The following is a 26011-nucleotide window of genomic DNA, read 5'->3' on the forward strand; positions in this document are numbered from 1 at the left end:
AAAAGTATTGCTAGGTCTTATTTCACTTTTCTGATGGTGATAAGCACATAGGAGAAAAAATACTGGTAATGAATTGCTAATGTTAAGTGAAGTATAGCTTTAAAAAAAAAGATTTATTTATTTCTATGGAAAGATGGATTTGCACAGAGAAGGACAGAGAAAGATCTTCCATCTGCTGGTTCACTCCCCAAGTGGTCACAACGGCCAGAGCTGAGAACATCCAAAGCCAGGAGCCAGGAGTTTCTTCCGGGTCTCTTAATGTGGGTGCAGGGTCCCAAGGATTTGGGCCATCCTCTACTGCTTTCTTAGGCCACAAACAGAGAGCTGGATGGGAAATGGAGCAGTCAGGACATAAACCAGTACCCATATAGGATCCCAGCACATGCAAGTTGAGGATCTACCCACTAGCTATTGCGTAGAGCCCAAGTACAACTTATCTAAACATGCCTTTTTGGAGGTACACATCAGTTCAAAATGTATAGAAATACAAATAGGATCATACTCGAAGGCTGAGGACAAGTTAAACTTTTCATCCTATATTATAGTATTAACCAAATTAAAATATCAACTGCTTTCCTGCATAAAAATTCTACAAATAACATTGACTTCATTGACAGTCAGGAGTAGAAATACTCGCTTAAAGATTGACTGTAACAGTGGAAAACTAATAGAGGAAATTAAATAATCTTACATTATTCTTTCTCTTAGCTTAGTTTCTTAAGCCTAAAGGCAACTGAACATTAATTAAAATAGAAGTCCTTTTTAAAAGGCTTATTAATTTGAAAGTCAGAGCTACACAAAGAGAGGAAGAGCCAGAGAGAGAGAGATAGCTCATCTGCTGGTTAACTTTCCAAATGGCCATTACTGTGGGAGACTGCTTCAGGATCTCTGCCTGCCTAGCCCATGTGGGAGGTTGTAGGCACACCACGTCCGTGGGGAACCCCTGACAGGAGTCTTGGCTGACCGAGACCCCAACCTGGCCTGTTCACTGGGCATGCAGCAGAGTGGTGGGCTGCACCCCAGTCTCTCTTTTCTGCCTCTATAATGAGCTATGCTAAGACTTCCTTGATGAATAATTTTAGGAAGTCAAATGACTTGTGTCATGCCCTCCGCTGGTACAATCACATCAAGTCCTACGAGAAGAAGAAGGCCAGCAAGCCAGGAGTGAAAAACCCCTTGGGCAAGTATGGCTCTGCAGATGTGGAAGACACCATGGGAAGTGAAGGCACAGATGGTAAAGATGATGATGACACTGACCTCTTTGGGTCCGATGAGGAGGAGGAAAGTGAAGAGGCGAAGAAGCTAAGGGAAGAACAACTTGCTCTGTACGAGTCTAAGCAAGCCAAAAAAACCTGCACTTGTTGCCACGTCTTCCACCTTGCTAGATGTGAAACCTTGGGATGATAAAACGGATATAGCAAAATTGGAGGTGTGTGTCTAGAGTATTCAAGCAGACAACTTGGTCTGGGGCTCTTCTAAACTGGTCCCCGTAGGCTATGGAATTAAGAAACTTCAAATACAGTGCATGGTTGAAGATGACGAAGTCGGTGCAGACATGCAGGAGGAGCAGATCACGGCTTTTAAGGACCATGTGCAGTCCCTGGACGTGGCTGCTTTCAACAAGATCTAAAATCCACCTGGATTGTTCCACTTAAATAAAAGCTTGAACAATTAAAAAAAGAAATCTGAGACTCTACAGTATAATAATATCCCAGGTGACACTGAAGTTCCTGGCAAAGCTGGTAATGTCACAGAGAGTGACCAGGTGGCCAGTTTAGATGTAGTGATCAACGTAGGCCCTTCACATCTGAGCTGAAACTGTTGAGAAGTGGTAGGTGGTGGTGGTCCACAATGTTTTGACTTGAACCATAATGTAATGAAAAAAGTTTCACTAGGACAAGGCTAAGGACTAAGAAGTGTCTGTAATTAATTTACAGTGAGTGGGCCCGGTGGCGTGGCCTGGTGGCTAGGGTCCTCGCCTTGGGCGCCCCGGGATCCCATATGGGCACCGGTTCTTGTCCCAGCGGCTTCACTTCCCATCCAGCTCCCTGCTTGTGGCCTGGGAAAGCAGTCGAGGACGACCCAAGGCTTTGGGGCCCTGCACCCGTGTGGGAGACCCGGAAGAGGTTCCTGGTTCCCGGCTTCGGACCGGAGCGCACTGGCCCGTTGTGGCTCACTTGGGGAGTGAAACATCGGATGGAGGATCTTCTTCTCTGTCTCTCCTCCTCTCTGTATATCCGGCTTTCCAATAATAATAAAATCTTTAAAAAAAAATTTACAGTGAGTATCTAATACAATCTTGGACATAAAATAAAAGCAATGTTTTTGAAAAATTTCATTGATGCTAATTTTTTGGAATTTTGAGTCATTCAAGCAAGAGGTTACAAACAGAAGTCATTTACTTTAGTATCTGCAAGGAGAAAAACTCTTTTGCAGGGAATTCCCCCCAAAATAAGCACATTTAAAAAAGTATACTCCCATGACAGCAATGAATATAAAATTTAAATAGTGCTATCCTTTAACTGCTGTTACAATATTCATTTAAACTATAGGGCTTATGAACTGCTTCCTAATCATGGCTTAACTTTAATACTATTTTTTTTTAGGTCTTAAGAAAGTATTACGGGCTTATAACTTGTCAGAAAATAAATGGGGGTAGTTTACATCAAGGATATGCAGGAGGCATTTCAGAGTTGCTAAAAATGAAGCATCTCTGTCCTCTTTATCTCAACTGGTGCATAATTTGTGATTCACACAAAAACAGGCAACAAATGCACTATGAACAACTTAGAGCAGGAAGAAGCACAATATGACAGTTGAGAATGTACAAGAGGCATAATGAGTAAATTGTTCTAACAGGCAGCATACGGAAATCACATGTGCTCAATGTGGTTTACAGGAAGTGACTCCTTTCCACCTGACTCTTAGATGTTTGCCACCCAAGCACCAGCTCCACATCATTTAACTTGGTTCTATACTTCAGCCAACTCCTATGTGAGTCAGCAATATGTTACTCCTCACACAGCTAATGGGTGATAGCCTTGTGCTTATGGAGCTTCTGGGCAGGACATGCCTCTACCTCGGAGAGATTGAACTAAGCTCTTCACAATTTCAATAGTATGTCAATTTTTATAAATCCCCCCCTTTCTCTAGAATTAGCTTGTTCTGTCTCACTTTTGCAGTTCTGATGACATCACTGTTATTACCTATGAATTACAGTCCAGGAGTAGAACTACCACCTGCTTACAGACTAGCTTCCTTCGGACACTGTCCTTGCTTAATTTTGCAAGCTATTAATAATAGAAACTCTCCAGCCCTGCGTGATAGCCAAGTGGCTGAAGTCCTCACCTTGCATGTGTCAGGACCCTATATGGGTACCAGTCCATGTCCTGGCTGCTCCACTTTCAACTCCCTGCTTGTGGCCTGGGAAGGCAGTAGAGGATGACCCAATGCCTTAGGACCCTGCACCCCCTGGGAGACCCAGAGGAAGCTCCTGGCTCCTGGCTTTAGATTGGCTCAGCTCCTGCTTTTGTGGCCATTTGGGGAATGAATCAGTAGATGGAAGATCTTTCTGTATCTCTTTCTCTCTGTATATTGCCTTTCCAATAAAAATTTAATAATACTAGTAATAGACACCCTCACTATTACATTCCACTTTCTGGCCAAAGACTGTTTATAAATATATCTGGCTGGCCAGGTATTGAAATTTCACCTGCTGTGAACCTACATGTAGGAATGAGAAAATAATAGTAATCTCTTTATCAAAGACTATATTAAAATATTATGTGTACTGTGAATGATGTTATGAGTATCTGAGTTTGAAAATGGAACTAGATTAGCCCTCAGCACACAAGGCAGGCCAACTATAGAAAGTCACCTTCTTAACCTTGAGATCCTGTAGCTCAATGCTATCTTACTTAAGAAAAGCTACCTGTCAGGCCCGGCGGCTTGGACTAGCGGCTAAAGTCCTCGCCTTGAAAGCCCCGGGATCCCATATGGGTGCCGGTTCTAATCCCGGCAGCTCCACTTCCCATCCAGCTCCCTGCTTGTGGCCTGGGAAAGCAGTCGAGAATGGCCCAAAGCTTTGGGACCCTGCATCCGCGTGGGAGACCTGGAAGAGGTTCCTGATTCCCGGCTTCGGACCGGCGCGCACCGCCCGTTGCGGCTCACTTGGGGAGTGAATCATCGGGTAGAAGATCTTCCTCTCTGTCTCTCCTCCTCTATGTATATCCAGCTTTCCAATAATAATAAAAATCTTTTTTTTTAAAAAAAAGCTACCTGTCCCTCTGCAGGATCTAGATGGGAACGAGGACAGTAAAGCAATCCAGATGGGACAGCCTTCCCCCATCCTGACATAAAACACAGCTTTAATAAATGGTAGCACAGAGCTCACAGTGAGGGTAAGGAGCAGAAGGTCATGTGCTTGATGTTATTTAAATATAACATAATCTTACAAGATCAAAGCCTGCCAAATATTAGGCCTGAGAAAGTATTTCCATTCTTTCCTTTTGAAATGTATTTAAACAAGAGAGATTAGTGCCTTTTCCCCACTAACAGATCTGTAAGCTAGAATATGAGGAACATAAAAAGCTTGAAGCCGTCACGATCTCCTTCCTTCTCTGTACTGTCTCCATTCCCTCTAGTCCAAAACTCATCACACTCCACTGACTGTCCCTCGTAATGTCAGACATAAATCCAATCTTTCCTATTACTATCACCATGATAGCAGTTCCTTATCACATCCTTACCACTAGCTGGTGGGCAAACCTCACCTGCTGCCTCATGCTCCCCTTTGGCTCTATGATAAACCTGTAAAACTCTTATCCTCATTATCCTTCTCCTCTTTCAAATCTTCCCATGACCCCTGTCTTCATGTTGAAGTCCAACTCCCTTATGAGGCAGGTCAAGCCCTCCCTCACTTCTCCTTACACCTCTCCCCACATTGTGTGTCGGTGGACACCCATAGCAAGTAAGTACATGTGTGTACATCTTTGCAAACACAGTTTTTAGACACTTGGAAGTGATCTTTCAACAAACCCACTGTCTTCCATGGGACTTACCCTCTTCCTGCTACCTAAAAAACAAACAAACAAACCTCTTCATCTGGTCCACTTTGCTTGTCACAGTTTTATTCAAGGCGAAGATAAAGTTTTATATGAATTACATAAGGCAGCTTTATACTCCCCATCCTCCCCCTCTCATCTTCTGTTACAAAATTTGTACACTTCTTTACATACAGATTTTATCTCATTGCTATAATTTCTCTACTGAGCTTTGATTCTGCTTCCCCCCACCCACACTAAATTCTCGTTCTCTTAAACCCAGACACTATGTTGAATCACTTTTGTATTCTCAGTAATTGTAACTGTCTCTTGTATGGTAAGCGTGTAATGTATATTCAGTGAAAAAAGGATTAGATGCATGGATGAGTGAATGAATGAGATAGTACAGCAGAAATGAATATAATCTAATTTTTCAAGACCCAGCTCTGTTACTGTTTTTTGATAGCTCTCTAATCTACACAACTCAAAAATTAGTATGAATTGAAATGGGAATGGTAGGGATTACATAACAGGGGAAACTCACAGCATAATTCTAGGCATGTAGAAAGTATTTCTCATGTGTTACTATTTCTTTATTATTGTGAATAAGAGCAATCTTGCTTGGCTTACAAGTACATGAAACACACACATGTTGAAAATGGAACTAGGTAGTAAAAAAGTGTCCCTTGAAGTGCTATTTAAAACTTTGCCAGGTAAGAGAAAGATAAGTTGGAGAAGGTATGAAATCTGGAATGGTTATCTGTAACTTTGCCATTTGGGATATTACCCAATATTTTTGTTTGAATCCATTTTTTTTTAGCATCCGGTGAGAAAATAAAACAAGTTGAGACATTATTTTTACTGCCCAAAAACTCAAGGTTGTTCTCTAGTGGTTCACCAAGCCAAACGGGAATGGCTTTGTATCATGTCATGAATTAAACTTCCCTTTATAAACAGTTCTGATACTAATATCAACTCAGAGAATTTGGTCATTTTAGGAAAAAGAAGTAGAAATATTCTTTTGTACTTTAACACAATTTTTATATAGCTTTGGGAGTTATTAGGTCATGTATTATTGCTACAACAACCATAATAGGTGCAAGGCATTTCTAAAGAAAATTATGCCAGACGTCTTTCACATTTCTATCCATGTCAAATTGACAAGGATAAAATATAACAATGCTTTAGACAAAAAATATTATAAACCTGAATCGTTCAGAGTTAATGAACAATAATAACATCACTAAGGAACTAGTAACAAAACTGGCTGTTTTATTTCCATTTCCTTTTTTCAACCTATAAACCAGCAAGACGTATTTTGTGCTAAGTGCTCATTCTCTTGTTCACTCACATGTCTCCTTCTGATGACTGTCACACCCATCCATGTCCTGAGTTTTCAGGCAGTAACATCTACGATTACATCCTGAAGAGAATGGAATTCTGTGGCTTTGACATGTGTCAGAATAGAGTTCAAAGTGTAAAAACGTGATAAATAAACGTAATAATATTTTGGAACAATGTTCCCAGCCCTGCTTAGGTAATGTTTCTGTAAATGGTTTTTCCTCAAATACATACATCTACGTTTCCGGAGCTAGCAGTTCTTTTCATGAATATTTTTCATTAGCACTATAAATAATAAGTAATATATGAAGCATACGCTTTATATGTGTCATTATTTACTAAGCATCTTGTGAAAATGTAATGCTAAAAATGATAGGGAAATTATGCTAAAAAGTTAGAAATGTCTAAAATACAATAGCCTATATTGCTCAGTGCAATGTGTTCACATTCTGTAAATATCATCCTGTAACAACATTAAAATAAATTTCTAATAGATCCTGTATCGAATAAGACAGTAAAACATTCAGAAAAAACAGGAATTAAACCTCTATTTATATTTGAATGAAAGAAAGAAATTCTAACTCTATAAGTTTTTCATTTTCTATATGACTGCCTGTTCTATTCCTTGCTGTTCAACTTCCAATCCAGCTCCTTGCTGATAGTCTGGGAAAGTAGTGAAAGTTGGTCCAAGTGCTCAAGACCTCGCCACCCACGTTAGAGGTCCAGGAGCATCTTGTGGTTTCTGGACTGGGCCAGGCGTGGCTGCTGCAGTCATCTGAGAGTGAAGCAGCAAGTGGGAGCTCTCTTCTTCTCTCTGGAAGTCTCTCTCTCTCTCTCTCTCTCTTTCTGTAACTCTGCCTCTCAAATAAATAAATAATTACATTTTAATATGGGTGCTGGTTTGAGCCCAGGACACTCCACTTCTAATCTAGATCCCTGAAACATATGCTTCCAAAGGTAGCAGAAATGATGCGAGTCCTTAGAGCTCTGTTCCTATGTAGAAGACACAGAATAAGTCCCTAGCTCACGGCTTTAGCCTGGCCTAACCCTGGCTGGCATGGCCATTTGGGGAGTGAATTAGTGGATGGAAGATATCTCCTTCTGTCTCTTTCTCTTCTCCTTTCTCTCTGTAACTTCACTTTTCAAATAAATAAAATCGTTTTTAAAAATAGAGAAGTTGCCAATACTATGCAATTTAAATTTATTGAATCTATTCCAGAATTACATAAAGCAATATCATTCAGATTTAGAAATTTAACATTGTCACATTTTCATTCAAATGTTTAGAAAACATTTAGGTGGTTCAATGAGCCCAGCGCAGTAGCCTCGTGGCTAAAGTGCTCACGCTGCACCATCCACAATCCTATTTGGGCGGCCAGTTCTAATCTCGGCAGCCCTGCTTCCCATCCAGCTCTCTGCTTGTAGCTTGGGAAAGTAATTGAGGATGGCCAAAAGCTTTGGGACCCTGAACCCAAATGGGAGATCCAGAAGAAGCTCCAGGCTCCTGGCTTTGGTCTGGTTCAAATCTTGCCATTGTGGCCACTTTGGTAGTGAATCAGCAGGCAGAAGATCTTCCTCCCTGTCTCTATTTCTCTATGTATATCTGACTTTCCAAAAAAAATAAAATAAATCTTTAAAAAAAAGGTGTTAGGTGGTTCTAACACATTGCCCCACATTTTAGGATCTAGCAAAAAAACAGAAATATTTTATAAACCAACTTCCATTGATAGCACTAAGGGAAAGCAGATAGTAACCAGGGACATAATGGTCCTTCAAGATTAGTGAGCAATCAGCTTCCCTAATGCATGCAGAAATATGCAAATCTGGTTCATTCTACATGCAATTTAATCTTTAACATTTTACTGAATACAGTTGAAGGCAGAGTGCTCAAAAAGAGGAAGAGATACAGGAGAGGAGAACTTCCATCCATTAATTTACTCTCCCAAATGGCTACAACAGCCAGGTCTGGGCCGGGCTGCAGCCAGAGCCAGAAGCTCCTTCCTGGTTTCCCACATGGATGGCACAGGTCCAAGCACTTGGGCCATCTTCTGTTGCCATCGTAGGTGCATTACAAGGAAACCACATCAGAAGCAGAGTAGGCATGACTCTAATTGAAACTCTCATATGGATGCTGGGAATACAAGTAGAGGCTTCATTCGCTGTGCTACAATGTCAGCTATATGTACAACTTTAAACAAGCAAAAATGAATAACACGAGTAGCTAAAATGGAGTATCTATGTTGTGTCAAGCTTGGTTAAGAATCCCTTACATATATGAACACATTTAATCTTCCTAACAGTGCCTATTAAGTAATGTTTTTCCCTCCCTTTCCTTTGAGCAGAGTGAGCCAAGAGTTAGATGGTAACCCCAGAACACAGCAGGAAAGTGGTTTACTGCGCTGTCTGCACTCCTCAATGGCCATGACAGGATATGTGGTATGAATGGATGGCTTTTGTTATTGTAACCCAGTTGCCAAGAAGTTATGTGCCCCAAGGTTCAGACAATGAAGTAGCATTGTCACATGGTATCTCTGATAAAGATAAGAATGCATCATCATTACCTACTATATATAACGTCCTAATGTCCTAATTTACCACATTGAAGATCCATCTTTTGGATTTAGAAGGCTATACAGGTTCATGTGTTCCTGTGTGAGTTATTGAGGGGGACTGGAAGATTACTGTTAAAGATTAAGCCTGAATTAAGATCTTAAACGATGTGTGAGCAAAATAATGAAGATTATATAGTTGATTTTTACCACCAGAATTATGGATTGTCAATATTAAGTACTGGTGGTTGAATTCCCTCTCCCCCAAAAACATGAAGCTCAACTAATACCTAAATGAACTGCAAAAGCAAAGAATGAGCCATTCAGCCTAGTGAGGAGTTAAGTAAATGTGTGTAACATAGCCTCTAATTCTTTAGCTTGGTGGCTTTCCTTTAAATTTTAGATATTAGTTTCTTACCCTTGTCACATATAAACAAACATAATCAGATGCTTGTGAAGACACTCCAAAATTCCAGTGGATCAAGGTTTGAGCATCTATTAGTCTTTAAGGAAGAGTATGTGTAGCAAGTACTTCCTCATGCAGCAGGAGAAGTAAGGCGCTTCAACAACTAATAAAGGCACTTTTGATATTTGAGAAAAGAAAAAGCCTTCCTCACGAGAGACGTCGGTCCCCCTAGTTATTCATATGGTAAAGAGGTATATAGAAATGACAAATTCTTTTCTAGTACATGATTACGCTGACAGGTACTTGTCATAATGTGAAATAATCATTGAAGTGACTGGTAATAAGAAAGCGGTTGGGGCAACACCCACACCATAGCAATCTACAGCACCAAACCAAAAGAAACAGGCTCAGATAATGAAGCAGAACATGTTTTGTTGCAGTCTGTGGAAAGCGGGTCTTTGTGATCCAGCAGTGATGCCCAATACAGGATAGGGGAGGAGCAGCCCTGTTGGTTCAGTTAGGTCATTCAGGGTTTTCAGAAGTTCTAAAAAAGAATCCGTTTTTTCCATTGCCCACTCATATCTCCCCCAGAGCTATGACTTTTGCCTTTCTCAACACTTAGTAAAATTCTCTTGCTTACTTTGGATAATTTCTGGATTGAATGAAGGGCAGAATCTCAGAGTCATGATTTGATGGAGGCAGCAGTAAATCTCGGAATCGTTCTGTCAAAAAAAAAATGATCAATAAGATGTGAAAATATAAAACATGAAAATCAATTTAAAATACAAGGGTTTCACATTTTATTCCCAATTTTATACATTGTTAAAACACAAAACAGTTTCTCCTTAACAAATGCATACACGTGATGCAGTTAAAACAGTGTAGCTTCTGCAAATGCAAAAATAGCAAGCATTCATTAGTATAAATTAATGAAATCTTATAAATGAAAGGTTAGAGAGAAGACATATAACCAACAGAAACCATCAAAGACACACGACGTCACTAATCACCCAGGCAATATGAAATAGAGCCACACATCATTAGATAGCACTCACATCACATGGCATTCATTTAATAGAAATTACACTTGTAAGCCCAAGTATGAAAAGTACATGAAACAAATGAGCCCTTATGCATTCTCCTAAGAGTAAACATCATTACAAAACTTTTGGAAATCATTTGTTATTAACAGTTTCATCTTTGCACATACTACAGTCTAATGATTCCATTCCCAGACACAGACCCGGCAGGAACTGTTAACATGTATGTGTGGCAAATAAGAGAAGGTTTATAGCAACATTACTGAAAATAACAAGATGGATACAACCAATATGCCCATTAACATGAAAATGGAAAATCTGTGCTGTGTTAATATAATGGAATGTTATTTGATGTGAAACAGCATAATTTGTTACAAATGAAAACACTATGAACCATGTTAATATAATGTTGAAAGTAACAAACATCCAAAACGAATATTATCTAGAAAATATCAGTGAGTTATATAAGAAATGCATGGTTTGGAATAGATGGATGAGCATGGTAGAATACAGTAACAAAGGTAAAGTGTAAGCCAAGCTTTGGACTAAAAACCTCAGCACATAAGAACGTCACGATGAAGGAGAGGCAGAAGGAAACAGGCAGAGAGAGAGGAAGAAGAAAACAAACGGAAGACAAAGAATGCTATGGATAGAGGAAGCACCTCTCATGCTTTCCTCTTTTAAAGATTTATTTATTTTTATTGCAAAGTCAGATATACAGAGAGGAGGAGAAACAGAGAGGAAGATGTGTCTGCTGTTCACTCCTCAAGTGGCTGCAACAGTCAGGGCTGAGCTAATCTGAAGCCAGGAGCCAGGAGTCTCCTCAGGGTCTCCAACGCAGCTGCAGGGACCCAAAGCTTTGAGCTGTCCTCAATTGCTTTCCCAGGCCACAAGCAGGGAGCTGGATGGGAAGCAGGTCCACCAGGATTAGAATCTGTGCCCATATGGGATCCTGGCACATTCAAGGAGAGGACTTTAGCCACTAGGCTACCACACCGAACCCATTCTCTCATGCTGTCTTAGAAATAGTTAAACTGCACCACTAACTACCATGCATAGAGTAATGCATCATTTACAAATTGTTCCCATATTTTCAAATCTAGATCTTTGTGTTCATCTCTATGGGAAAACTTCCTTGAGATCTGCATCATCTTTTTTCCATGTTCCTTTGTCACATCTTGAATAGGTGGCCCTACTCTCTATTTTGAGTAAACCCCAAGGTCTATTTTCACAGAATTTATCAAGCTACTTTCATACTTATGGATATTTGTCTGTAAGGCTCTCCTTCTTAGATGTTGTGTATATCTACTTGGATACTGTGCCTCCAAGATACATATTACATACTATATTTTAAGGCACTAGATAGATACTGGTTGAATATATTCCTAACGTCTGTTTTTTCCAAAGAGAACAATCTACCTGTCAAAGTTAATTATAATGATTCTTTGAAGAGACCAACTGGACATATATTAACTATGAAAATTAAGGAGACCTGTACTTTATTCTTGACAAAGTCACACAATCAGGCTGAGGTAGAATGCAAAGTTAAAATTCCCAAGCTGCAGTACAATTATCACTAACTAAATACATGCAATTTCTACAAAATTCTACAAATCTATACTTAATGGCTACTGCCTTTTCCTGGATAACGAGTAGACTGTTTTTACATTTTTATTTATTCGAGAAACCGAGAGAAAGAGACATATGAGCAGACATACAAAGAGTTCCCATTCATTGGTTAACTCCCTGGATGCCCACAATGAATGGAGTCAGCTGGAACTGGAGACAGGAGCCAGAAATTCAATTCAAGACTCCTTAATGGGCAGCAGGAAGCCAAGTACTTGAGCCATCACTACTGTCTCCCAGGGTGTGCATTGGCAGGAAGCTGGAATGAGGACCAGAGCCAGGAATCAAATGCAAGCATGCTGAAGTGCAAGGCAAGTACCCTAACCACCTTACCAGGCTAAATGCCTACTCCTGACTCATTAGGTTGCAAATCGTCTGTGAGTACAGCAGTCACAAGTATTACTGAGAAACAGGATGGATATTTAATATTTACAGTCATGCATATGTATTGAATCAGAGATATTTAGCAAATTTCTGTTCTGAGTTTTGTTTTTAACACTCTACGTTTTTATAACACACACAGGAAGAAAACAGTATGTTGCAAAAGATGTCACCATTGTTGTGGTACATCAGGTTAAGTTGTTGCCCATAATGCCAGCATCATATTGGAATCCTGGCTGTTCCACTTCTCATTTAGCATCCCTGCTAATGACACTGGGAAACCAGTGGAAGATGGACCAAGTTCTTGAGCTACCACACCCATGTAGGAGGCCAGGGCAGAGGTTTTGGTTCCTGGCTCCAGTCTGGCCCTGCCCAGCTGTTGCGGACAGCTAGATGGAAGATCTGATTTTCCCTCTCTATGTAAATATGCTTTTCAAACAAACACATCTTTTAAAAAATTAGTTCTAAAATATAAATGGTTTCACTCTGACATCCAGTATTCCTGAAAAGTACATTATTTTTCTCCTTTGATTATGCCACTCTGTAGGTACATGCTTTTAATTAAATCATGCTATTGACTGATACACTGTAATTTTTATCTCAATGACCTTCTTATTTCAATCACTAGAAAATTTTTATGCTCTATAACCCTTGCCTTTCAGTACATGCCACAAATTTATGTTTATCTAGATCCATAAAAGGAGTCTTACAGTGTTTATCGCTTCCTACTTTTCCCTATCATTCAGCCCTCGCCCAAGAGAGTTCATGGCAAAGTCCAAGCACAAAAAGGAGTGTTACATATTAGGTAAAGCAACTTTCCAGCTGGGGATCTGTGTTGACCATGATATTCCTTTGAGGTTGAAAGCACAAATTAAAATATATAAATGACTCTGAAACTTGTATTAAGAAACACAAAACTGAGAATTCTTCATGTACATAAACCTGTAATTTAACATATGATTTTGTCCAGAATAAGCTTGTGCAAAATCTCAAAGGATATTTGATTGTAAATCTGTAATAGAACCTTTAATGACCACAGTATACTGACAGTAATGAAAAATACACACACATAGATACTGAAAACACAACGCAAAAAAGATCGTGCAGTGAAACAACCCAAATTAGGAAGAAATCTATAACTAACACTCTTGCTCTTGAATCTCCGTTCTCCTTAGCATTCTGAACGGAAAGCAAGCAAGCAGGAAAGCCCTTGAAAGAGATACGGTGGCAGTGTTCTCCCTAAAACACACTTCACGTGATGCACAGGTAGAAAATATGCATCATATCTTCAGATTATGTCATCCTTAAAAATGCACATTCTCACATGTCACATTCATAAATCCCTAAATCTGAATACCTAATACTGTCTCATCAAGGTATAATTTTTATAAAAAAGAAAGATTCATTCTGAAAAATGGCCCTCAGAAATGTTTCAGTAACCGAAACATTATTTATAATTCTTATACTAGTTCCACTTCACTCTCCCAGATTGTTGCCTACCAATTACTTTATCAGTATCTAGCTTTCTACCACATAATGTGATACATCCTCTGAAGAAATAAAATTGTAAAATACTATCTTGTGAACACAATGCCAAACCCAATTTTCAACTTTCTCTGCAGGGCCAAACCATTCCTGAAGAAACAGCACCGTTATCCTAACATTACAGCTCAGTCCTGTCACAGACCTAAGAACGACTTCATTGGAGCCACTGAGAAGAAATACAGGATTATTTGCAAAGTAATATTGTGATGAGCTGACTAATGATGTGATAATGCCTGAACATGATTTTCTAACAGCAGGGGATATATCTTAATTAAGACAAGCTTTTGCAGATTTTCACCCTTCCTGTCTTTCTCCCAATCAAGAAAACGATTCAGTGGCTACTAGACCTGGATGACATACTGAACATATTAATTCTCTAGACAATCAATTTTGAGGAAGTATTATGTAGTTATTTAAAAAGAGAAAAGATTTTTAAAAACGACTAAGTCTAATGGAAATTTCTTGTAAATTCACTGTAACCCAGATTCTTACATTTCCTCTTTGTCAAAAGGAGCCAATCACCAATCCTTCCCAATAAGTGGGATATACCACAATATACAGTGATGATTTACATAAGAACAAAAATCAGTGTGCAAACATACTCTTGAGATAAAAGAAAAAGTATCTTCTAGCCTTACAAAAAGAAAAGTGAGGAGAAACATGATGGAATAGTGTAAGGATAAGTTTAAGATTCAGAATCATTAGCCAGGTTGAAGCAGAGTGTAAGCAATCATGGGAAAGAGAGGTTAGGCTGACAGCAGAGGGACACCGGCAGACCCATGCACAGCAAGCAGAGGGACAGCAGAGTGGGGTTGCAGTGACCAGATGTCCTAGCAGCGGTCAACAATCAGCTGCTAGGTGGGGAGGGGAGTTCACTGGGAACTTAGAAGGTCAACCCAGGAGCCTGTCCTGCTGCGTTGCTTGATTCAACCATGAGCAGAGGCAGAGTGGCAGAGCCCAAGCAGGTGGGTGCAGGAACAGTGTTTCATAGCTCAGATCTCCAAGAGTGCTACATCGGGCGCTACTTTCTGTACTGAGGAAAAGGCTGTGGGGCTGGAAGAACAATAGGAGGCTGTGCAGGCACTTCAGGCTTAACACATTGTACTGGTCTCACAGGGAAAATAGTACCTACTCGGCATCCTATGGGTTCCACCCAAAATAGGTCTGGGTGGCGCTCAGCTCTAATGGCCAGCAGGCTCTGACATGACCAGCTCTGCTGACAACCTAGTGATTTAGGACAGCTGGTATTTCCCTAACCCCAGACACTGCTCAAACTGGGAGCGGGAGAAAGGCTGTGAAGGCAACAATGCAGCCACATCACAGGATCACAGTGAGTGGAGAGTGGTGAGCCAGGAGCGAGGGCTATGGCAGACAGTGGTGGAAGCTTATCACAAGAGCCCAGAACTGAAACTCACCTCAGGGAGTGGCACAAGTGTCTACGAAGAACTGGGCACTAAAGAACTGGGTAGACCAATGGATAACAGTTCAGAAACTAGCCCTAAGGAGAGGTATCTGATAACCAGAACAAAAAAGAACAAAGAGAAAGCAAAGAGACAGATGAACAACAAATATTACTGATGCCTCCCCCATGAAGGAGCAAAAGACTTCGTCAACCTCACAGTTAACTGAGGAAGACATCGAGGAAATGAGAGATAAGAAATTTCAAAGAGTAGTTAGAAAGCTTCTTATCAACAAGGACATTACAGTACCTGTTCACAGTCCCGGCATGATGGCCCACTTGCTAAATCCTCATCTTACGTGTGCCAGGATCCCGGGACACCAGTTTCTGATCCGGCTGCTCCACTTCCCATCCAACTTCCTGCTTGTGGCCTGGAGAGGCAGTGGAGGATGGCCCAAAGCCCTGGGACCCTGCACCCACATGGGGAACCCCAAGGAAGCTCCTGGCTTCAGACTGGCTCAGTTCTGGCCATTGCAGTCACTTGGGAAGGGAACCAGAGGATGGGATCTCTCTCTCTGTCTCTTCTTTTCAGTAATTCCGCGTTCCCAATAAATAAATAAATCTAAAAACAGGAAATGTTACATGTGGGAACAGCCTTTTTGCCTAGCATCAAGCCCTCACAGCAAGGGTACTTCTCAGGCCTCCTCTTTCCTCACAAGCTACTCTCTGCCCCGCTTATGACAGGCATCTCTCTATGTGGGGTTGCCCAGCAATGCACGCATGTACCTTCCCTCTCTCACTTCTAAATACATCCTGCTTTGCCTTTTGCACATTACTTTCGCGTCTGTTTCAAATTCTTATTTCTGTGGGGACAAGAACTTGGAAGAAAAAATGGACTTTTTTTTCATAATGATACTAATGTTTAAAGAGTAGATCGCAAGTATTGTGTATACCCCTACATTGATTGTGATGTTATATATAAATCATGGGCTTGCTGTGGTAATCATTCCTAAATGCAGATGTGTGCCAGCCATATAGTTGCACACCTTAAATATACCCAAATTTTATCCACTAATTACACCTAAATGAAAACAAAATTTACTTTAGAAAAAAGTGAAGAAAGCACACAGGTCATCAAAAAAACCTGAGTCCCGGATTCAGTAATAATTGCTCTTAGTTCCTCTTCTCAACTGACAAAAAATTGGATGAGTTTGGTGATCTTTAAAAAGATTTGGCCTAAACAACCAAAAGTGTGTAGAACTACATGTCTTGGTCTGTTTAGTACAGTTCTGGTTTATACCTGTTGCTCTGGCATCCTACTCCGTTTGCAACTAAATTCAATATGAATAAAGACAAGCTATGACTGGGTAATATCTTGACAAACGCAACACTACTCTCCACCCCCACCAATCTTCCTTTAATGTATTTTTCTTTTTGATATTTATTATTTTTTATTGGAAAGTCAGATATATACAGAGAGAAGAGACAGAGTGGAAAATCTTCCATCCATTGATTCACCCCTCAAATGGCCACAATGGCTGGAGCTGAGCTGATCTGAAGCCAGGAGGCAGAAGCTTCTTATGGGTCTCCCACATGCATGCAGGGTCCTAAGGCTCCAAACTGTCCTTGACTGCTTTTGCAGGCCACAAACTGGGAGCTGGATGGGAAGCAGAGCCTGCCGGGATTAGAACCAGCGTGTATATGGGATCATGGCACACGCATGGTGAGGATTTTAAACGCTAGGCTACCGCGCTGGGCCCTCAGCGTGTTTTTCAAAGACTTGGTTAATGAGGGCCCAAAAGGAATTTACTTAGAAAGCTAATAAGCAGGGCCCAGCGTGGTAGCCTAGCAGCTAAAGTCTTCTCCTTGAACAAGCCAGGATCCCATATGTGCGCCAGTTCTTATCCTGACAGTCCTGCTTCCCATTCAGCTCCCCGCTTGTGTCCTGGGAAAGCAGTGAAGGACAGCCCAAAGCCTTGGGACCCTCCACCCACATGGGAGACCTGGAGGAGCTCTTGGCTCCTGGCTTCTGTTTGGCGCAACCAGCCACTATAGTCACTTGGGGAGTGAACCATCGGGTAGAAGATCTTCCTCTTTGTCTCTCCTCCTCTCTGTATATCTGACTTTGCAACAAAAACAAATAAAAATCTTAAAAAAAAAAAAGAAAGCTAATAAGCAATCATATATAATAAATTCTCCCCAATATTCCAGCGTCACTCTATATTGTTGGATAACTGTCTACAGCATATCAAGGAAATCTGCAGAATATAATTAAGAATGAATATGCTTATGGATATGAGAAATCAGCCAATTATAAAAGGACAAAGATCATATGTGCTCTCTGATATAAAGCAACCTCTATGCAAAATACAAGATAGATAGATAAACATATATACATATATATTTCATAGATGAACAGTATAATGGAGACCAGCATACCAAGAAAAGAAGATGTGTTGCAGCATGTATCTCTACTCCTGAATAAAAGGAGATTTTTATATATATCTTGCCATAGGATACTGACTACCTACCATTGTGCATACTCACAATGCCATAAGACAGGAAAATGCAGAATGTTGGACTTGTGACTGCTACTGAAGGACTATACTATTATAATAATATGGGGGGAAATAGTGGGGGAGAGCATGGGGCTGGGGGAGTAAAAAAGAATCTGTGCCTATTGAACTGTATCATGCAAAATAATAGTGCAAAAAATTTTAAAAAAAAGTATTAGTCCAGAGATACTAAATTAATGGCCTGTCAAATTTGATATTTTAGCTTACACAGGAAATGAAACATGCACATTAATCTAGATAAATGACTTATTTCAAATAATCAGAGTTAAAGGGCAGATATATGGTACATCCAAAAAAACGATATAGATATACAGCATAAATTTCCTTTTTTTGGAAAGTTTGCTTAAAGTAAATTCATGCTGCTTATTACCATGGTAATGAAGTATTAAATAACAATCGCTTCTGTTTAAAATACTGGTTTCAATGTAACAACAAGGGGCATTCAAATTAATACTAACTTAGATAAATCAGGATACCCAGCTGTAGAGAAAGAATCTTGTCTTATCAAAGCAGCAGGCAAATGCTCTCTGATAGAGTTCCAATCAAAGCATTGCAATTCTAGAACAAAGAGGCAGCATCTCTAGTTTTTAAAACTATATTTCCCACCAAATATTAAGGCCAATATGAAAGTTCTACCAAAAAAAAACAAACAAAAAAAAACCACAACCAACCAAACAAAAAAAACAGAATCTTATCCTATCACATATAGGAAAGAAAGCCAAGCCCATACTTTGATGTTGGAAAGATGGAAATACAGAAACAATGAGATCAATTGATAAGAACAGTAATAGGAGATGGCTAAGTAACAATATCGCATACTTAGAATGGATCCTGACAATATTCCTGTGAGGCAGTCTCCAGGTTGATATGATGATTTCCACTTTATATCACGTTCAAGTATCCATGTTCTAGAACTTAAACCTCTGAAACATATTACATGGCTTTACAACAATAACGAGGTGATAAATAAACCACACTACTCATTCAAGATTCTGGAAGGGTGTAAATTGCAAAAAGAGCCTGATAGTGACAAGGTCATGTGACAAGCAAGCTGCAAGAGACTAAGTAAACAAATCATCACAAAACAAAGTTCAAAACCCATTGTTCTCTCCACCACATCATGCTACCTGGTGCTACCCTTAAGTATTACTTAAAGGGACAAAAAGCACTCAGGGTCATTTGCAATCAGCATGCCTTAACACTGTTTTAAAACACTATAGGGTCTGACAATGCAGCATTACATAAAAGAACTATATTTAATGGATCGTTTTATTTTCAAGGGAAGTAGAGTGATAAAAGTCTATTCCTGTGATATTCGTTTCTCTGCTTCCTACTAGTTAAATATACTATTTTTGAAAAGAACCAAAAGACTCTTTTGAAAGAAATATAATTAGATTTCTTGGCATCTAACTACATTAATGAATCAATGTAACTGGGTTTTTTAAAAATAGATAAATGTTTATTATTGCTGCAGAGGCTAAAACACAACCAAAATTGACAGGCAAAAAAAGCTGCGGCTCAAGGAAATGGAAAACAAACAACAGGCATTTTGCAATAAATACACTATTACTAATAAGCTTACCACAATGCCATCTACCTTTTAAGGAAAATACTATATTTACATTTGTCCCAGCACATCATGCCCTATATTATATATATTCAACAAAGACAACACCTAAAAGTGACCAAGGCTCATCTTGACACTAATTCAGTTCCTGCTTTCTGCATAAACTCAGAATGCCCCCTAGGTGCATACTCGAGAAAGAACAGGCGATTTTACCCAGGACTCAAAGAGATTGGATTTTCTTTTAAGCTCTTAGGAACTTCTAACTTAAAGCTCCAGGAAAAAAAATAAGTTGATGTTCTTTGAACCCTGTCAAAACCAACTGTACAATCAGTCTTCCCTGTTCTTAAACATGATTACCAAAAGTCCAGTCAATGGAACCCAGTGTGCCAGGCAAGGTCAAAATGAAACAAATGAACTCACTTGCTTTGCTAGGTTGTTTCATCAGAGAAAACTGAGCTTTCCCCAACCTCTCCGATTTTCTTTTTCATGTAATTTCTCAACACCTGGGCCTCAGGCCCGGCGGCTCGGCCTAGTGACTAAAGTCCTTGCCTTGAATGCCCCGGGATCCCATATGGGCGCCGGTTCTAATCCCAGCAGCTCCACTTTCCATCCAGTTCCCTGCTTGTGGCCTGGGAAAGCAGTTGAGGATGGCCCAAAGCTTTGAGACCCTGCACCCCCGTGGGAGAACCACAGGAGGTTCCAGGTTCCCGGCTTCGGATCACTTGGGGAGTGAATCACCGGACGGAAGATCTTCCTGTCTCTCCTCCTCTCTGTATATCTGACTTTGTAATAAAAATAAATAAATCTTAAAAAAAAAAAAACACCTGGGTCTCTAGGCCTTCCCTTAACTAAATCATAACCAGAACTTAAAGGCTAATTGAAAAATTCATTCCTTGAAAACACCTTCACAGATTATGCCACTCAGTAATGACCTTTATTTTCAATGAACTCACAGTGAATAGGAAAACAAACTGCACAGAGAGGTTAAGGACTGGATTACAGATTCTGTCTCCTGCAGAACACAGGTTAACCCAGTGTTTACGTTCTAACAAATGTATATTTGTCATGTATCATAATAATATTATTATTATTCAATATTATTATTATTATTCAATATTATTATTCAAAATGTGTCATAGCTTTGGAAATTCTCTGTGCTATTCTTACTCATGTTTTTCTCCTCCGGGAAGCCAGACAACCACTCTGGTTTTTGTTTACTGTACTCATACTTTTGTCTTTTCCATAGAAATTATTTTACACAGTCCTTTTAGTGTGACTTATCTCAAATATATATATACACATATATATGTATTCTGTACATACTACGTTGCAATTATATGTATATAACACCTTGGTTGCTTCCCTGCTTTAGCAATTACCAACCAAAGCTACTCTACACATGTGTGCACAGGTTCTCACAATGCTGTGGGTTTCCTGCTGCAAAATTATCTTCCAAAGTGGCTGAAACATTTTGCATCTTCACTAACAACGACAGCTTTTATGGGGTTATTCTTGTTCTGCCTTCACTCATTTCTTCTACTCTTTTTCTGCCTCCTGTGATTTTACATGACATTTGATAATTTCATTTTCTACTTTATCAATCATCTGTATCTTTCAAAAACATTTCAAGTAGTTAACCTGGAGCTTGCATATACCTTTATAACTAATTCAACTCAAAGGTAATGCAAGCACATTATAACAGAAAAATTCACAAAATTCCTTTCACCTGTTCCTACATCATTGCTTTCATTCATTTCGGTTATAGGAAGGTATTTCAAAAGTTGCACAGGAAGCGGCACTAAAAAATACACTGGGCCCAGCACAATAGCCTAATGGCTAAATCATTGCTTTGCATGCCCCAGGATCCGATATGGGTGCCAGGGCATGTTCCAGCTGCTCCACTCTGGTCCAGCACTCTGCTTGTGGCTTGGGGAAGCAGCAGAAGTTTGCTCAAAGCCTTGGGACTCTGCACCCAAATGGAAGACCCGGAGGAGGCTCCTGGCTTCTGGCTTTGGATCAGCTTAGCTGCAGATCAGCTCTGACCATTGCGGCCATTTGGGGAGTGAACCAGCAGATAGGAAATCTTTCCCTCTGTCTCTCCTCTCTGAAAACCTGACTTTCTAATAAAAATAAAAATAAATATTTAAAATACAATCATTTTGCTGCAAAAATTATTCAAATTTAATAAAATTAAATTCAATAAAAATGACTGAAGATTAATAAAATTTTGTAATGTGTTAACATTTGAAGACTATTGTATATACTATGTTGCAATTACTATCTGTTCATCAATTAAAATGAATAAAAATAAATTATCTGCTTTATCAACATTGGTTCCTTTTCTGATGCTTTTCCTTTGTTTGCGTAGATCTGCATTTCTGATCCATGTCATTTCCTTCTCTGAGGAAGTTTGAACATTTCCAGCAAGGCAAGTCTACTGGTAGCAAACTTACTCAATTTTTTCTTTGTATGATAGTCTCTATGTCTTCTACAACTTCTAATTTAAATTGCATGTTGATACATTTATGAGCTACTATGGAATTATTACATCAAGATAATTAATATATCCATCACATATTAGTCATTTGCAGTGATAACAATAAAAGTTTTAGCAATGTTAAAATACACAACACATCATTAAATACGGTCATCCTACTGTGCAATAGATCTTCAAAATGTATTTATCATAACTGGAACTTCATCTACTATCTCCTTATTGCCACAGATATCTTCTCTTGGTGCCCTATGTAATCACCATTCTACTTTGTATTTCCATAAACTCCAACATTTTACATCGAAAATATGAATGAAATCACATAGTATTTGTTTTCGTGCCATCATTTTATTCTCCCTATCATATAATTTGCAGGTTAACCCACGGTATTGCAATGAAATTTTGAAGAGGGGCCCAGCACGGTAGCCCAGTGACTAAATTCTTGCCTTGCATGCACCAGGATCCTATGTGGGTACCAGTTCCTGTCCCAGCTGCTCCATTTCCCATCCAGTGCTCTGATTGTGGCCTAGAAAAGCAGTAGAGCATGCCCCAAAGCCTTGGGATCCTGCCTTGCTTGGGAGACCTGGAAGAATGTCTTGGCTCCTGATGTCAGATTGGCTCAGCTCTGGCTGTTGTAGCCAATTGGGGAATGAACAAGGAGATAGAAGATTCTTGTCTCTCATTCTCACTGCAAATCTGCCTTTCCAATAAAAATAAATATTTAAAAAAATCTGAAGACGACAGAATTTCAGATTGGTTGTTTTTTCTATACTCATCCCTTCTTGCCTGTCATGGTTTTAAGGAAGTGGAAGCAATTCTGATGCATGTTTCTCTTAAGCCAAGGTGCCCCTGCCATCCCAGCTCTTTAGATATATTTTCTGAAGTCTGAATAAGACATTCATTGGTAAATAATATCTATCTATCTATCTATCTACCTACCTACCTACTTACCTACCTACCTATCTTTATTATACTATTAGGTATACCCTAAGCTTCTTGGATCTTTGCCTTGGTTGCTAACAGCAATATGGTATAAATGCTCATCCAAACTATCGCTTCAAACACTGCTTCAGCTCCCTCCTCTCTTCTACTGATATGCTATTGCGCAACTGCTAAACTGCTTATAGCTGTCTTACAGGTATTAAATATTTCACTATATATTTCTCTTTGCTTTTTAGTTTCAAATGTTTGTATCATGGTATCTTCAAAATTCTTTCTTTAGTTGAGCCCATTCTACAAGTGAATCCAACCAGGAATTTTTTATTGCTGCTTTTATATATATAAAAAATCTGTTCTTATGTTTCCATCTCTCTGCTGACATTATCAGTCTGATCTTGCATTTTGTCTACTTTTTCCGTTAAAACTCTAAGCATATTTATCACAGTCTTTTTTTAAGTTATTGGTATGATAATTTTAACATTACAGGTATATCTGATTCTAGTTTTGACACTTGTTCTAGCTTTCAATCTGTTTTGTATTTTCAAAGCCTTATGATTTTTTTTTTCTGAAATCCAGACATGATTCAGAGGACAAAAGGAATTGCAATATATTTGCCTTTAGCAGTGCAGCAGGAGCATGGGGAAGAGCATGAGTTCTGTTTGCCTAAGACTTGGTCTCAGTCTTTAGAAGAGCTGGAATCACTAGAAAAACTCAACCAGTGTTTGTAAGTTTTTCTTTCCTTAGGTTGGGCAAGATGGCTGCAGGTTGGGCAAGATGGCTGCAGGGAGCTGGAGTTGTGAATCTTTCTTCCCTCGCACAGGTTATCTCATGAAATAACCTCCGCGGGTTAGACATCTCCTGAGAGCAGGCCTTATTAAAAACACATGAATGCTTTGGTATGGTTGCAAATAGTTCTTTTCTTTCCTGAATACAGTACAAAAGGATGTTTTCCCCACATGTACTGTGGGGATCCAACAGAGCCATGTCCAACAGTTTCAGAAGTCCGTTTCTTCAAGCATATTTACTTCTCAGGGCCATGCACGCTGAGGATGCAGCAATTGGCTAACTGCAATTTAGGTTTTTCTACCCAGGTTCTGGATCCCATGGAGGCATCTGCTTGTGAGTTTCCATTCTGGTAAGTTATTTTTCTCTGTGTCTTCCTATTTATCTCTCATGTTTAGGGTAAAAATCAGGCCTTTCTTTTCAAACTTATCTAAGAGCTGTTGATGTTGCTGGTTGTACAGCTCTTTACTTAATGGCTGTGATAAAATGAAGATTTCTACACACTGGACCAGGAACTGGAAATGTTTAAATGCACAGAAAATAAGCACCTTCCTTGGTATAAATATACTTCATGTCTTAGATGTGTTCATTCTGATGACCTCAAGAACCTCATCTGCACCATTAGAGTCCACTGTTTATAAATTGCAGGTTTTTAAAGAACAAGAACTACATTTCTTCAATTTCCTTTAGAAAACTGTGTAGGAAGTTCATCAAGAAAAGGACTGCTTGAAAATGTTTCTCATAAGAGCGATAATATCACAAAATCTTTGCTTTCTGGCTTTCATGAAAGTACTAATGTACTTGGCAAAGTAGCACACACCTTTTCAGGGAGTCAGGGCATTACTTGATGTTTTTGATGTTCAAGTGTGTTACCAAGAAAACTCCCTACAGTTCTTATTTTCCTCTGTTATATAGTAAATTCAAGTAGAACGTGCTAGATAACAAAGGCTCTAAACCCGTCCTATAGACAGAACAAATAAATCCTTTTTACGACAGTCCCCTTTCTACATCCAAAAGTTGTAAAATCTATTTATTTTCAATACTTAAAAGTAATGGGTTCTTATTGCATGGACAACAGGAATGTTAAGTTCCTATGTTTGGAGCTGTAAAAGGGCTGGACTGGAGTGAATTGAATGAGTAGTGAATTTCTAGCATTTACCAAGCAATTTTTAATATTGCAGTGGCATTACAAGAGAACTGCCATTTACTAAAAATGTGACAGCATATGTCATGATCACAAACAGAGAAAACAAGTGAAATACAATTTCTGCTCTCTCCTGAAAACAGATGGGCATTGAATTGTACTTTCCTACCAAAAATGTCCTAGATTTCTAAGGCTATGAAATATGGAATTTAGGCCCATCTCACATTGACTGACTGTACAACAGCAAATAAGCTAAACTGAATTGTATCAAATCAACCAAACATCTTCAATGATTTCAATGCAGACTCACTTATGTGTAGAATTACAGTGTTACATTTCAAAATGAGGTTGTCATATAAGATACGGCAGATCATCCTGACCCAAATCCAACTCACACATGAAGTTATGGTAATTCTATTATACAATTCTTTCAAGATTTATTTGTTTGAAGGCAAAACATGCATTAACACGTAGAGAGAGAGGAAAGGGGAGACAGGGAGGAAAGAGAGAGAGAGAAAGAGAGAGAGAGAGAATATGTCATCTGCTGGCTAACCTGCCAAATTATTGAAGTGGCCAAATCTGAGCCAAGCCAAAGCCAGCAGTCTAGAGCGTCTTTTAGGTCACATGTGAGTTTAGGGGCCCAAGCACTAGAGTCCCTTCTGCTGCTCTCCTGGGCACATCAACAGAGTTGGAAGGGGTTGGAAGAGGAGCAGCTAGTTCTAACAATTTCTCGAAACCTCCCCATGGCCTCTCATCTGGATACCAGCTGCTGGCCACCTGAAGCATGACATTTTCCTGTTGTGGCATGACAGTTCACATGTGTGAACTATGTTCTGGGTACAGTCCCCAAATAGTTGCAACAACCTAGCCCAGCCAGCTGCAGTCAGGAACCATAAGCTCCATGGAGTGTCCCATGTGAGTGACAGAGACTCAAGCTTTCGGTATATCCTCTGCTGCTTTCCAAGGCATGGTAGTAGAAAGCTGAATCAGATGTGGGGTAGCTGTGACACGAATCAGTATACATATGGGATGCTGGCATTGTAGAAAGTCGCTTAATGCACTATTCCATAACTCTGCCCCCTATTAAAGTGTTTTAAGAAAAAGAAGCAATTAAATTGTGGGAATAGCTTGAGGATGACAATTTTGCTGATTTTAAACAGAAGTGGGACAGGATTAATA

At 39.5% G+C, this 26011-nt stretch overlaps 1 protein-coding gene and 1 pseudogene across 1 annotated transcript in view; one reads left to right on the forward strand and one right to left on the reverse strand.

The window, feature by feature from the left end:
• Window positions 1–26011, reverse strand: part of NOX4 (NADPH oxidase 4) — a 124364-nt gene that overhangs the window by 13943 nt on the left and 84410 nt on the right. The window contains exon 13 of the mRNA XM_004589813.2: window positions 9979–10060. Within this exon, the coding sequence (XP_004589870.2) occupies window positions 9979–10060 (82 nt within the window). The remainder of the gene's footprint in view (window positions 1–9978; window positions 10061–26011) is intronic.
• On the forward strand, window positions 1045–1630 carry LOC105942081 (elongation factor 1-beta-like; annotated as a pseudogene).

This window comes from Ochotona princeps, chromosome 4 (genome assembly GCF_030435755.1).
Source record: "Ochotona princeps isolate mOchPri1 chromosome 4, mOchPri1.hap1, whole genome shotgun sequence".
Lineage (NCBI taxonomy): Eukaryota > Metazoa > Chordata > Mammalia > Lagomorpha > Ochotonidae > Ochotona > Ochotona princeps.